At 38.3% G+C, this 14,993-nt stretch overlaps 2 protein-coding genes across 12 annotated transcripts in view; one reads left to right on the forward strand and one right to left on the reverse strand.

Moving 5' to 3' along the window:
• Nucleotides 1-3,570, forward strand: part of szt2 (SZT2, KICSTOR complex subunit) — a 113,807-nt gene extending 110,237 nt beyond the window's left edge. For all 7 annotated transcript variants that reach the window (XM_031900918.1, XM_031900920.1, XM_031900921.1 and 4 more), the window contains 3 exons: nucleotides 1,064-1,180; nucleotides 1,356-1,424; nucleotides 3,035-3,570. In XM_031900918.1, the coding sequence (XP_031756778.1) occupies nucleotides 1,064-1,180; nucleotides 1,356-1,424; nucleotides 3,035-3,178 (330 nt within the window). In that variant the 3' untranslated portion in view covers nucleotides 3,179-3,570. The remainder of the gene's footprint in view (nucleotides 1-1,063; nucleotides 1,181-1,355; nucleotides 1,425-3,034) is intronic.
• Nucleotides 3,571-4,281: 711 nt separating this feature from the next.
• Nucleotides 4,282-14,338, reverse strand: hyi (hydroxypyruvate isomerase (putative)). Of its 5 annotated transcripts, none has more exons than XM_012960564.3 (9): nucleotides 14,190-14,338; nucleotides 13,210-13,562; nucleotides 12,142-12,253; nucleotides 11,305-11,419; nucleotides 11,144-11,222; nucleotides 9,211-9,260; nucleotides 8,989-9,058; nucleotides 5,968-6,102; nucleotides 4,282-4,463 (listed from the first exon to the last, which is right to left on the reverse strand). In XM_012960564.3, the coding sequence occupies exons 2-9, from the start codon at nucleotides 13,397-13,399 to the stop codon at nucleotides 4,390-4,392; spliced, it is 825 nt and encodes a 274-aa protein (XP_012816018.1). In that variant the 5' UTR covers nucleotides 13,400-13,562; nucleotides 14,190-14,338; the 3' UTR covers nucleotides 4,282-4,389.
• Nucleotides 14,339-14,993: the final 655 nt, after the last annotated feature.

The raw sequence follows: 14,993 nt of genomic DNA on the forward strand, positions 1-14,993 counted from the left end.
GGTACTGTTGAACTGAAATTGCAGCACTCCAATTTCATAGTCATAAAACTGCCTTTATTTCACATATGGCACAGACATAGCAACATTTCGGACCTCCTGGTCCTTTCTCAAGCTAACAAAGAATCATTTAAGACACCTGCAGCTCACTTATACACAGCAGCTTATTTATATAAACTATAGTAGTGTTCCTGAAGCAAATACACCAATTTTACTAATACAGAGCAACACTACATTATATTTTAATCACTTTAAAAAAAATTTTGGTGTTACTGTTCCTTTGAAGGGATACTGACTTTGGAATCTATCATAACATTGTCTTTGCATGTGCTTTATAGTTTTGCTGTAAAAGTATTTTCCCCATGCTTTTACAATACTTATCTGATCCCCATTGTTCCACTACAAGGGGGCTGCCATATTTGTGCTGCAGTAGTCTGTTAGTGTTAGAAAATCTAACTGATAGGTTAAGAAGGGACAGTCAAGTCAGAAAAACAGTCAGGTTTAGAAACTTCAAGTAACTACTACTCACAATAGGCGCTCCATCAGCGAAAAACGATCAACATGACCTATAAAGTATTGTCTATGTGATAGCTATCATCTATATATATATATATATATATATATATATATATATATATATATATATATATATAGAAATATAGGAACAGGTCAAAGCAGGCACTCACGTATAATGAAGTAATAATTTGCCTGGGTGCAGTATAAAGTGAGCATACAAAATTAGAAAGAATATGCCGCACACTCAGGTCTTAGATGCAAAAAACACAAAAAATTTTTATTTGGATCAAGGACTGACGTTTCGGCCACACAAGCAGCCTTTCTCTATATATAGATATATATAGATTGAGCTCATGTTGTAAAAAGAGCTATACTGGTGTTCCATAATGTTGTTGGAATTCATATCATTATTCATTTTATTTTCCAGTACATGGGTCTGCATTTTGTAGTGTAGTAACTGCTATTTTAGCCAAAGAAAGTTGAATTGTTCTCTGCAACATTGCACTCTTTGAACCATGATCAGTTAACGGTCATTATCTCTGTTATACAGGACTTCCTTTTATCTATGAGTGTTCAGTGGTATCAGAGCCTTATTAAAGTTCTTCTCAGTAGATTTCCCCAGAGCTGTCGACATTTCCATAGTCCAGACACTGGCACCCAATATTTGGTAAGCATAATCTTCTGTGTCCATTTTTATTCAGCTACTTGTTCACATACTGCTTCATCACCTGTCAATGCTTCATCATGTGTGGCTAACACAGTAATCATAATACTCTTAATTATATTTAAAAATATGTAATTTTCTTCAATTATATTTATAAAAGTATTTTTGTGTCATGTAGGTGGTACTTAATCAAAAGTTTACAGACTGCTTTGTTCTGGTGTTCCTGGACTCCCATTCTAGTAAAACTGTAAGTTATTTATAATTCCCCTTGATCTTTTGTCAGTTTTTAATAACAGTGTGCAATGAACATTCAAGAAAGATGTTAGGGAAATAAGTACATGGTCCTTGGAATATTTAAAGTTCAGTAAATAACAGCATAACTATACAAGAAGCTGTCATTCAGCTGAAGATTCCTACCGCGGCTTTTATTAGATGCTTTGTTACATTTTGTGTCCACAGGACTCACTGTGGTGATAATAAGCACCTATTCATGATTAAGCTGTATATTTGCTAATATGCTGCTTTCAACCCTGTTGGCCTCTTGTCTGGCCTCATGAAAATATATAGACATAATACTAACACTAAATATATTTCGCTCTGACAAGTGCTACCAGAGTTGTGATTACAAAATCTTTTCCCTTTTTATTTTACATCCACAGTTTAATCAAAAAGCAGTTTTAATCTCACTACATCTTTGGTCAAACAGCCAAATATCAGGGCAAATTTGAAGCAGATTTTAAAAGGATTTTTTTAAATAAGCATATATAAATGGCATATTCGGTTTTGCATCTACATGAATTTAGGTGATTAGCAATAATATAGCATATGAGGACCTATAATAATATAATATATATAATATAATAATAGCAATCAACAAAAGTAGCCAAGTCAGAGCTAGAGGTTGCTGCGGGTTACTGGACTGGAATAAAACTTTATTGTTACTTCAAGGAAGGACTTTGTTTCCTTTTTGTTTATATTATCTTGCATGTAGCTAGACCATACTCATTATGTAGGCAAGTAAAACCAACCATAATTTTTGTAATATTTTGTGATAAAAAGAACCACACCAAGGTCCACTGGGAGGTGTAATACTTTGTTGTCATTGATTGCAGTATCATCTTCCTTATTGCTCCTAGACTTTTATATCTATTAAAGTGAGCCCAGTAGATGTTTTCTTTGGAGTCCTCATTGGACTTTGCCTTTGTGTCTGGTAATTAAGCAATGCTTTCACTTGCTTTTAATAGAAGGCAGTAGGAAACATTCCTGACGTATATTTTCCATCTCTCCCAATTACTAGAGATAACAGAAATATCTTTCTAGTCTTGCATTTTTTTCAAGCTTACCAACCAATTAAATTGGGGATCACGATTGCTATACTATTCCCTTTCTACTCTTCATATGACCAATGTTATATAAAGGCTTTTACACACTGTCTAGGGTTTGTTCAATAGGGAGGTTTGCTGTGCATTTTCCATAAAGTCATGGCAATACAGTTCAACTATAAATGTGTTACAAATTGTGCAATATTTTAGTTGTTGTTTAATAACTTCCGTAAACAAGTCTGAAAATCCCATTGTATAAGGACCACATTGGCACTTGATGCAGTTAGAGCTCTGTTATGACCCAATCGTTAGCCCAGGGCCCTAACACGCCGATCTTTGCTTGAAATGACCAGCTATATGCTACACCAAATCAGGCTGATCCAATTGTTTGGTGACCTTGTCCAAATGACATTTGTGAATATTTAGATCTGTATTTCATCATGTGTTCTATGTACTTTTGTGAAATCTGAATTTAAAACATTTATGGTCCTTATCAGTTTTACAATTGTCTGCATATTCTTTGTAATTGTGACAGAGCCTAAAGGTTGTGTTCAGAGAACCATTCCCAGAACAGCCGCAGAACAGTGAGAGCCCATTACCTCAGCTGGTTTCAACTTACCACCACCTGGAGTCTGTTATTAACACTGCTTGCTTCAATCTATGGAGTGGCTTGCTATGACAGCAGGATGCTGTCTGGTTTACTCATACCCCAAAATAAATGTGAAAAACTCAAAAGAATTTGCTAGCATATCGGAATAGTAGCTGGAAACTGCAGAATTATTTCTTTGACATTTAATGAAAGCACATGACAGAAACAAGACAGGAGATAAATGAGAGCCCATCAGGCAATGGAGTGCCCTTAATAAATGAATGGGCCTTCAGAATGCTAGAACCTCCCTTGTGTGTAGCAAATTATTACATGGATTTCAGCTCTGTTGGAGCAATGCCTTCGACTAGACTGTTAGTATGAAAAACAAAACCAGCAACAATAACAAATATGGAAGGAATTATGTAAATGATATGTAAATTTGAGATCATAATTATTAAATAAAATATTTTGAATTTGTACAACCTTGGCTTCTAAGTCTTTATTGTATTTGTTTTTAGCAACAGGTATGGGATCCATTGTCCGTAAACCCATTATCCAGAAAGTTCTGAAGTACGGGAAGACCATCTCCCATAGACTCAATTAAATGCAAATAATCCTACATTTTTGAAAGTGACTTCCTTTTTTTCTGTAATAATAAAACAGCAGCTTGTACTTGATCCCATCTAAGATAATATTCTTATTGAAGGAAAAATAACCCTATTGGGTTTAATGTTTAAATGGTTTTAGTAGACTTAAGGTATGAAGATCCAAATTCCAGAAAGAAACCTAATCCGGAAAACCCTAGGTCCCAAGCATTCTGGATAACAGGTCAAATACCTGGATATATTTATTGAATTTTAGGCACCCCCGTGTACTACATGTTTATAGAACCAGTAGTAAAAAAAACAAAACAGTTATTTCAACCAAGTGCATGTAAAGAAAATGTACTCTTTGAACAAAAATGTATTGTAGTGTGTATCTTGTGTTTATCTGTCTAAATCAGGTCAATTCAACTAGAGACCCATGGACTAGATGTGGACCTCCAAGTGATATATTTATGAGCCCCAGTATAGCCAAGATCTCTAAAGGCCTGTTAATATAACGTTGATTTATCATTATTTGCACCCCAAAACATGCAAAATAGAGGATAATTATCCCACAACATAGAAAAATGTACACAGAACTTGTCTAAATACCCTCTATTTTATCAGCAGAACTTTTATTATTCTTGTTCAGAAATTTACAGACAACTCATATGTATGTGCCTTCTGCATTTGTCTTCTGGAACCTAATCCTGGGCCTTAATTTGTTTTGTTATCAACATGACAGTACTTGAGATACTTTTTCATCCAGCCAAGTCCTTTCGCAGTGTCACCTAAAAAGGTATATTGCTCATTACTAAATGAAGAATGGAATATAATATGTCAAGAGTCAACCCTGTTGATTTCGCGCCCTGCCTGAGAGTAATCTTAGACTATTCCCTTATCCTTCTCAAATCATATTAATACTACAGCCAAAACCTGATGCTTTTTTTTTCCTGTCTTTCTCTGTGTCCTTTCCTACCTACGTACTGTTGCAACCTACTACTAACCAGTCTTCTACCTTTCTCCCCTGCAATCAGTCTTAAAGGAGAAAGAAAGGCTAAGTCACTTGGGGGTGCCAAAATGTTAGGCACCCCCAAGTGACTTAAATTGCCTACCTTGTACCCCGGGCTGGTGTCCCTGTTCATAGAGAACAGCACCAGCCCGGGGTAGCTGCGAGAGCTTCCTGCTTCGCTTGCGCGCATGCGCAGTAGAGTGCGATTGTCCCGGGAATTTGCCAGCAGCGCCAATACAGAAGGAGGAAGCGCTCGCCACAAGTACCCCAGGCTGGTGCAATTTTCTCCTAACAGGGGCACCAGCTCGGGGTACAAGGTATGCGATTAAAGTCACTTGGGGGTGCCTAACATTTTGGCACCCCCAAGTGACTTAGCTATTCCTTGTCCTTTAAACTCTGCTGCTAGAATATTCCTGCTCTCTCTTAAGAGGGAACCTGTCGATCTTATAAAAATATTTATCATGACTGTGTATTGGGCAAAGAATAGCATGCAACATCCTCCAATCCTTTCACTTCTCTCTCCTCTCCTACTTAAGGAACACATTCTCATCCTCTTAAAATCAGATCCTATGTTTTGAAGCACTGGGAAAATATCTTGGCCAGACTTAAGAATCAATACCCAAACCTTCATGCATATCAGCAAAAGACTATTTGCTTTTGTAGCTACCCTAACTAGAAGGTAATTTAGCATGAGAATAAGCTTAGGCTAAGGGGCACCCTAAACAAAGGCTGGTCCCCCAAAAGGGGACTTACAACAAAAAAGTTCTTATGGCACATTCCTAACAAGAGAATACATTTGAATGCTTTAAGGGAATACTTTTGTTATATTCAACAGGAGGAAAAGCTATATAAACAAAAAAAGTATTAATGCAAATAAATGCTTTAGGCTTGATAACTAACATAACATTTGTGCAAAATTAATTTAACTAAACATACATTTACATTAACTCAGCATCAAATGTAGCATAAAATTAGCATTAATATAACAGTATAAACATAAATGTTATATTCATTTAATATGTGTTCATATTCTGTTATGCAGATGTTATGTTTGGCTGTTATATTATTCCTTTATGGTATGTGATATTATTATTATGTTATAAACATAGCAAGCATAACACATGATAAACAAACATAACAATAACAGCAATAACCTAAGATGAATTTAACATAATATTAACATTAGCACTGACAAATATAACCAAGAAATATAACTGTGCATACATACTGTATGTAGAGTATACTATACTATAGAGTGCTATTGGGGGTTAGGCTGTACTTACCCTGAGGTTTGTATTCACAGCCTACATATCCCTGGTATCCAAGCTCCTGCAGTAGGTCAAATAGATACATGAAGTTCAGCTCCCCTGGGCTGTCTGGCTCATTTCGATGAGGAACTTGTGCTATCTGTACATGACCTGCACATATAGATAAGGTATAAAAACATTGTATATATCTAAAATCAGTATACAATATATTAACTCCCATAAATATTACTCACATATTTTTGTTTTTGCTCTGTGATCTGTTATTTCTTTTTTAGTCCTTCAAGCTTGGCAGATCACTTGTGGCTCGATTCCTCCATATATATCTCATATACAATGTTGGTTCAGCTAGGTTGTTGCTCTTTACCCCTTTTTGGTGCTTAATTCTCACAAAGAACATTGGTTCTTGGAACTATTTCAGCTATTACCCCCATTAAAATAAAGGTGAATGTTTTACAGTGATCTCTACTGCCTGTGAGCTTGAGTTTATGGCAGATGTTATTCAGTATTCTCCCCAGAAAATATGGCAGATGAGGAGAACATTAAGAGAGTGGATGAAAATAAATAATTATGCGTCTCCCCCAACTCTACAGGGCCAGATCCACTAATTACTTTAGCTGAGATTTACAGTTCTTAATTCAGGAAATTTAAGTTCCAACTGTATCTATTCCTACTTCTATTCTGATAGTTGATTTACCATTGTCCATGTCTACAAATTCAGTAAAGGGCAAAATATTGTTACCCAGGAACTAAAGGGTAAAATATATTGAATGGGGCAATCTAAGGGAACTCATCAAATTTTTCTTATATATCCCCTAACCACTATCTCCACTTTTTCATCTTTTAGTATTTTCAGTGAATTACCGTATTTTTCGCCCTATAAGACGCTCCGGAATATAAGACGCACCCAATTTTAAAGGAGGAAAATCTAGAAAAAAAAGTTTCTGAACCAAATACTGTAGTAAAATATTTTATATCAACTGTATAAAGTTAATTGTCTCTGGGCTCGCACATAATGAGGCTTCCTCCAGGGCCCCCCCTCAAGCATCCTTCAGCTTCCCCCAGGGCCCCCCCAAGCATCCTTCAGCTTCCCCCAGGCCCCCCCCCAAGTATCCTTTAGCTTCCCCCAGGCCCCCCCCAAGTATCCTTCAGCTTCCCCCAGGGCCCCCCCAAGTATCCTTCAGCTTCCCCCAGGGCCCCCCCAAGTATCCTTCAGCTTTCCCAAGTATTCTTCAGCTTCCCCCAGGGCCCCCCCAAGTATCCTTCAGCTTCCCACAGGGCCCCCCCAAGTATCCTTCAGCTCTCCCCAGGCCCCCCCCCAAGTATCCTTCAGCTTCCCCCAGGGCCCCCCCAAGTATCCTTCAGCTTCCCCCAGGGCCCCCCCAAGTATCCTTCAGCGTCCCCCAGGGCCTCCAAGCATCCTCCAGGTCCCCCACGGCACTCCCAGCATTCTTCAGCTTCCCCCAGGGCCCCCAAGCACCTTCCATTTCCCCCCTAACCTACCCCCAGCGGCCTCTGGCTCCCGTGATGTCTTCCTCTCTGTGCCGCGGCTCCCAGCTGCTTCTGTGCTTTTATAAGGTTGCGCCCTGTGCGTGTGACGTCAGTACGCACGGGCGCAACCTTATAAAAGCGAGGATGCGGCAGAGAGCCGCGGCACAGAGAGGAAGATACTTCGCCGTATAAGACGCACCAACTTTTTCCCCCCAGTTTTGGGGAAGAAAAGGTGCGTCTTATATGGTGAAAAATACGGTATTCGAAAACTTTTTTTTTTTTTTTTTACAAATGTCCATTGTTTGCTGCTTACCCCCCTCCTGTTAAACATACAACTACAATCCACATAAAGTGGTAGCATCACAATAACTACCTTTCTAAGTCACCTAAGTCACCTTTCTACTTTAGACAACCGTTAATAGTAATATAAAGATATATTTCATTTTCTTCCCTTTCACTACAGGCTCAATGGCAAAGGGAAACAAAAGAAAGAATAATTTGTATCCTGGTTCAAACTACTGTAGTTGGAATAAACTGCTGCCACTCTTAAAAGCCATAGGGAATGCTACGTGTTAAAGGGATTCTGTCACATTCATCATTTATATATAATTTATATCATATTAAAGGAGAAGGAAAGGCTAGTAAAGAGTTAATCTCAAGCTGCAGGCATACCTTCAGTTCTCTCAATAGTGCCCTTAAGTCTCCCCATATTTCACCTGTTCAGATGATCAGAAGCCAAACAGGAAGAAAAAACGCTGAGCTCTGTAAAGAAAGTTCCCATAATGCCTCACTCCTGCACAGACATGCAGACCTAGTGAACATGCTCAGTTAGTTAGACTATGAGTCAGCTTCCTGCTGATTGGCTCAGATCCACATTTCTAAAGGGGGGGGAGTGAGCGCTTAGCATTCTTGAGGGAGGGGGGAGCAGGAAAGAGCAGAGAACAGAAAGCTGCGTGTCTCTGGCAGAGGAATTACAGACACAACTAATCTTTTTTCAGAGAAGTCTGTGAGTGCTTATGGCTGTATTTACATAGACCTTTCTGATAAAGCTTACTTAGTTTTTACCTTTCTTTCTCCTTTAAACAAACAAACATTAGTACTGTGACTTCCAAGAATAATGTCACTGCATGAAAAATACAGTAGGAGGCAGGGAGGACTTTAGCACCCAAATACATTATATAGATTTAGAGGCAAAATGTTCTGCCAACCCAGTCCCAGTCCCCACCCCTAACCTTTCAAGAAGCAGGTTACCTAAAGCCTTGGGAAGGTTTCAGCATTGAACAGATCAAAATGAACTCAAAAATTGTTTGAATTGATAATGAAATGCCAGTTTAACCTTTTTCAGTGTCATTATATAAGCAGGGGTGAAAATGATCTGCAACCAGTCCTGCATATTGTTACATATCCAGCCCTGCTTCAAAGGTCATTTTAAGTACTAAAAAACATGTTATTTTATATAATTGATTTTACACATATAGGCAAAAAGTTCCTTTATGTTCATTGAGAAATAGATTTAAGATATATACAGTATAGTTCCATAAAGCTCACCAATTAAAGGAAAATAAGTCTTAATATTCTGTGTCAGGTTACCGCCCATGATCTGCCAATGGTACAGGTCCTGTTATATGAAATACTATGATGAGCAATTAAGTTATAAACAATTCAAACAAAGAATTACAACTTCAAATCAGTAGTAGCTTTGATGGAATATAAAAATATATTTTTCTAGAGAAACAATCACAAACAATGTATTTTGAGGTCAGTACTTACCATCTGAAGCTTTAAATTTGGTCTTTTCACTTTCTGCAGTATTGAGGCAGCTAAAAAATAACATGCTGTTAGCAAGCACAGAATTAAAGAAACATTGCCTACTGTCTTAGTCCATATAGCTACTGTGCCATTTCTTATAAGCATTTGTCATAACCAGGCACTTAGGTTATTTACCCCCGAACTCCACCTACTCCAAGGCTCCGGCACACGTGTGCATTGCTTTGCCCTAAAGTGAAAGGTTTTTGATGTGTATATGCACCCGAATGCTGAACACTGTGCCAGACATTGTGCAAAGAGGGCTGCCTCGGGAATTAAGGGTAGGCAGAGTAGGCAGGAGCCTAGGGCACAGTGTCGGGGAAGGGGGCACAGTTTGTATACATGTACTCCAAACTATACAAGGACCACTCAACAATTTACAGTTGAGTATAAATCCTTCTGCATTCTACGGGCTATGCTCTGCCATGAAATGCTGGTGCCACACTGTGTTATGAAATACTGGTATGGGTCCCTTAATGTGACTGCCTTAAAATGCTGGTGCAGGTTGCCACAATGTATCTATCTGGATGTGCTGATGGCCAGAATGTGTCAACGCTGTGTAATGTAATGAACTGCAGTGGGCCACAATGTGTCTGCCTTCAAATGCTGGAGCAGGGGGCCGCTATGTGTCTGACTTCTATGTTATAAAAAGGGTAAATCCAACTTTCCAAATTAAAATTTACATTTTTTAAAAAAAAAATATATTTTTTTTTGCATTTTTACCCCCTTTAACCACTGCTTTATCAGAACAGTTCCTAGTATACATTTACAAGATGAGTATAAGCTTTGTATTGATTTTCTTAGTGAGATATATAGAATAAAATAGTAGTAGCAACTTCTTTTGGCCATTAGAACCAAAGGACAGCTTGCAACTTTATTTAACAGCCTGAGGCATTTTATTCCCATCAGGTACATATGCATAGGCCTATGACTATGTAACTGAAACAATACAAATAAAGGACTTGGGGGCTTAAAGGAAAACTATACCCCCAAACAATGTAGGTCTCTATAAAAAATATATTGCATACACTAGCTTATATGTAAAACCCTGCTTCATCTAAATAAACCATTTTCATAAAAAAATACTTTTTTTTAGTAGTATGTGCTATTGGGTACTCCTAAATAGAAAATTGCCATTTTAAGAATTAAGGGCCGCCTCCTAGGATTCACAGTGCACACAAACAAGCCAAGGCACACATACATGCTAGGCCACATCAGCCAATTAATGGACAGGGTTCTGCCTTTTGCTTCCACACTTCTTCCTGTTACAGTTAGAGCTGCATTATTTCTGGTCATGTGATCTCTGAGGGAGCACACAGCCCATCACTAAATGGTGATTCAAGGGAAAGGAGTAAAGAGCAATATTTACTGATATACAGTATGTATTCCCTTATGTTAAGGCCACTTAACATAATATAAACCATCTGTTGGTTAAGTATTCATTCTGGGGGTATAGTTTTCATTTAAAGAACCCAAGTCATAAAGGTTCTATGATGAGCAATATTATTGATAAAGTCTTGCACAGTACTACTCTTATTTCCTATATGGGATTCTCTTATGCAGTGTATAAGTAAATGGAGAATGACTCAGATTTTTTTTGTTAAATGTTGCAGTTTTCATAAGTTAAGTCTAAAAAATTTTCGTGATTTTTCCCACGTGGACTTTTTTATTGCAGATTTCTTAGTTAATATAAGACATTCATGGAAACAAGTTTGTTAGTTTTTGCAAATCTGCCCCCACAACTTGGAAGGAAGAATGCAATGTTCTATGATGAGTTTATTCTATTGCTGTCTAGGCAAATATTTCCATGACAAAATGTAAGGATATTTCAGCGAGGTAGACACTACTATTGTAAGAAAAACTTGGCCCAACTGATTCTTTTGCTTTACCGACTTACCATGTTGAGGTGTGTTCAGGAAATAGCGAGGTTCACTGATTAGGGAGTTTATAGGTTCCAGAAGTCCCACCATTCCAGCCTGTGTGAATATTTTATTTGAAGTTATAAACATATTTTACTCGCTTTATATACTATAAAATATATATCCAAAACTCACACACCTGTGCAAGGATGTCTGCTGCATACTGGAGGTTTTCAATAAATGTCTCCTCCATCTCTTCCTCAATATTTTGTCGTTCCAAACCAAGTGGCACTCGTCCTGCCATGATATGAATTCTAAAACATAACAAAGAGAGTTAATTTTATAAGACATCCACTCTGGCATACGCAAAACTATAATATAAATCGAAGCTATGCTTTCAGAATAAATACTTAACCAACAGATAATGTATCATAAAAAGCGGCCGATTATACTATCTCACCATATTACTATTAAGTAAATATTGCCCTTTTACATCTTTTGCATTGAGCCACCATTTTGTGATGGTCTTACTGTAAATTGTTCTTACTTGTGCAGCAACCTACAGCTATTAGTAGTATTTTATTTTTTAGCCAGCTGGAGAAAGTACAATGAAAGCAAATGCTGCCCAGGTGCAAATTTGCCCAGTATTCATAAATGAGTTCCCCACTGTGTTATGCTGCACTCTGTGTTAAATGCATCAAGAATAAATCCTATGACACCTAAGTGTTATAATCAACCCATGGCCAATCATTTGTATAGGTATTTGAATTCCAATGTGATTTCTAATATTACATTTTGGGAGTACATTAACAAGGGATAACTGAAATAGATGAATTTACTGTAGGTATGTGACCTGAATAGATAGATAGAGCGTTCTCTAAAAGAGATTATACAGTCTATACAATCAGTTTAAAATATTTTCTTGAATTTGCAACTCTGTGACAACAGAGAGGGGCAAATACAGGAATATATTTCTCTGTACTCTTCAATAGATATGTAATCTACAGTATGGTATTTAATAAGCATTAGCATGTACCTGTCACATCCTAAATCACTGGCCCACCTGACAGCTTCATTGAGACCTGTTCGGAATTCATCTTGCCTGCCAGGCACAGCAGCAAGGCCAAGTTCACCAGCTTCTATGTTACCTGCACACAGAGAATATATTCAGTCCAGTTGTCTGACAGATACATGTCCATTTGCAGGACTCACGTGACAGTTGCTGTCAAAGCACTTATTATAAGATCATGTGTACAAGCATTGCTGGTACTGTGTGTAGCTTCCGAATGAACTTATGTTACATGTGAAAGTCTATGTGAAAAGTCTGTGTTACCAAAATAAAATCATATTTCATTGGTGAACATATCATTAACGTGTATGGATGTCTGCATTAAAAGAAAGCAGATCTGTGACTAATAATTAGAAGATGGTGCTAGAACAGGAATGCAGAAATTAAAGTAATTAGCATTACTTTAATGAAAAGTAATTAGAGGAGGTGAGGAAGGCCACTACCCCCCCCCCCCACACTTGTCACCTGGGGCACAGTTGGGCACTTGCCTTGGGGACTTGGTCCGGCACTGCATAAATTATTCATATATAGTCATATTTTGACAGGACCTTTAGATTGTAAGGTCTATTGAGCAAGGACATTCTTTTCCTCTCCTATTGATTAATATTTGTATCTAATTTGTTTGATGCATAGACCTTGCATACACCCCAGTGCTGCAGTATATGTTAGCTTTACCTTTTAGTACAATGTAGTGAACTTATGAGAATTTTCAGTTGGTCTTCATTTTTTATTACTTGTGGTTTTTTATTTATCTTTTTGTTTAGCCACTCTCCAGTTTGTAATTCCAGCACCTAATTGGTTGCTAGGGGACAATTTATCTTAGCAACCAGGCTGGAATATGAATAGGAAATGTCTGAACTGAGAGAAAAGTAATAAAAATAACAATACAACTCGCAGATAGTTTCTTGGCCAGTTACTACAGAAGTGCATCTAAATTAGAATATTCGGGACACAGTACAACGCGAAGGCGCCTTCCAACCCAGGGGCTAGGTGATCTAAAGCTATTCAGTACAATATGATTAAAGCCAATTGTACCTGGTGGGGTGTTGAGTAGGACCAGACTAGTGTTGTGATTGTTTAGTGCCGCCTTAAAAAGAGTCCTATCGGAAGCGTAGGGCCAGGCCACCTCAACCGCTCGGAAGCCGCTCTGAGACGCAGCCTCAATACGGCCCGGAAAATCAGGCACGTCCTGAAACAGCCAAGAAATATTGGCCGAAAAATGCATGGTATTCACCGGGAAACTTCGCTATATTGCAGCCCGAAAGCAAGGCGGTATTACAGGCAAAGAGAGGCCGAGGATACGCCCACCGTGCTAGATCGGGAGCAGGAGGCAGGCGGGGTGTGCAGGCACAGGGGTAATGGAAGTCTGAGTCTTTTCCGGACACGGCCTGTTAAAGGAACAGTAACACAAAAAAATAACTTTAAACATATCAGTCTTTTTAAAACTAAACTTAAAGACTACCTTTTGGAGCACTCACCCAGCACTTGATCTGGGAACTGGCACTTATATTGTAATGTCACCCACTGTGACCTATAGCACTTACATTTGCCCATTTGTGTCTGTTAGTTACCCTCCCATATAGATTGTAAGCTCTACGGGGCAGGGACCTCCTTCATCTTGTGTTTCTGACTCTTATTGCAACTGTACCTTGTATTTATTGTATTTATTGTTGTACTTTGTATTTATCCATTATCTATAACCCCCTGTTTGTATTAATGTATTCTACTGTACAGCGCTGCGTACATTAGTAGTGCTTTATAAATAAAGATATACATACATACATATCCATTCTAAATATTTTATTAATATATGTAGCGTTTAAAAAAAATGCAATATTCTACAGGGTTTTAAAATAAATCACATTACCAGTACTTTACTGTGCAGAGCTTGAAAGGGCGACTTCCGGTTTAATCCGGAAGTTAAATGCCGCATTCTTCAGAGTCTGTTGTGAGTGATTTATGGGCTGTTAGCAGTTGGGGCATGGAGAGGGAGAGGAGAGGGATCAAAGACATACCGTTCCTTCTGTCCAGCTAAGTCTGCATCGCTGTTTGAAGTAGCGCTGTGTGTGCCTGCATTAGGAGAGGAAGGGGGGTGGAGGGGGGAGTTGAACGGAAGCGTGGTGCAAGACTTGGGAGTAAACGGCAGCCTGTTCTCTATAAATCAATGCTAAAGTAAGATTTCTAAAAAAAACACTGCTGCTATTGAAATTTCTGTATGATATATTTGATAATCAAAGTGTATAGAAGGGATATTTTGAATGTTAAAAAATTGTGTTACAGTTCCTTTAACTTCGCAGGAATGGGCACCGTTGTGATTAATGAAACACTCGCCTGTTACTGAGTAACTTTTTAGGGGGCAAACAGAAGTGTAACCAGCCATGGGAAGTGTTTGGCCGCTCTTTAGCAAGGCTGCCAGCTTGGCATTTCTGCTGCCCCACCTGTTCTGCTCTAAATAACACTGACAGTGTGCAACTCGCTCTACAGGTACGGGGCGCCCTGCGGCCTCCACAGTTGCCGGTATTATGGGACGTGGAGATTCCATTTCTGTGATTTGCTATTAGAGATTACAAACGGAATGTAACCTTACTGCTACATTAAACAGCTAACAACCATTATTATACATTTTTCTCCAATGTTACTAGTTTGGGTTAAAGGGGAACTCCGCCCAAACTTGACAAGCTTTTTGAAAAGTAAACATCATTTTAAACATTTTGCAATATATATCAATTAAAACACATGCAGCCTTTTCATGATTTTTAGTGTAATAAAATGGTTTTTAACAGTTACGTAAGCCTAGCACCCTGTTCACCTACTGATCG

The sequence above is a fragment of the Xenopus tropicalis genome, chromosome 4 (genome assembly GCF_000004195.4).
Source record: "Xenopus tropicalis strain Nigerian chromosome 4, UCB_Xtro_10.0, whole genome shotgun sequence".
NCBI lineage: Eukaryota > Metazoa > Chordata > Amphibia > Anura > Pipidae > Xenopus > Xenopus tropicalis.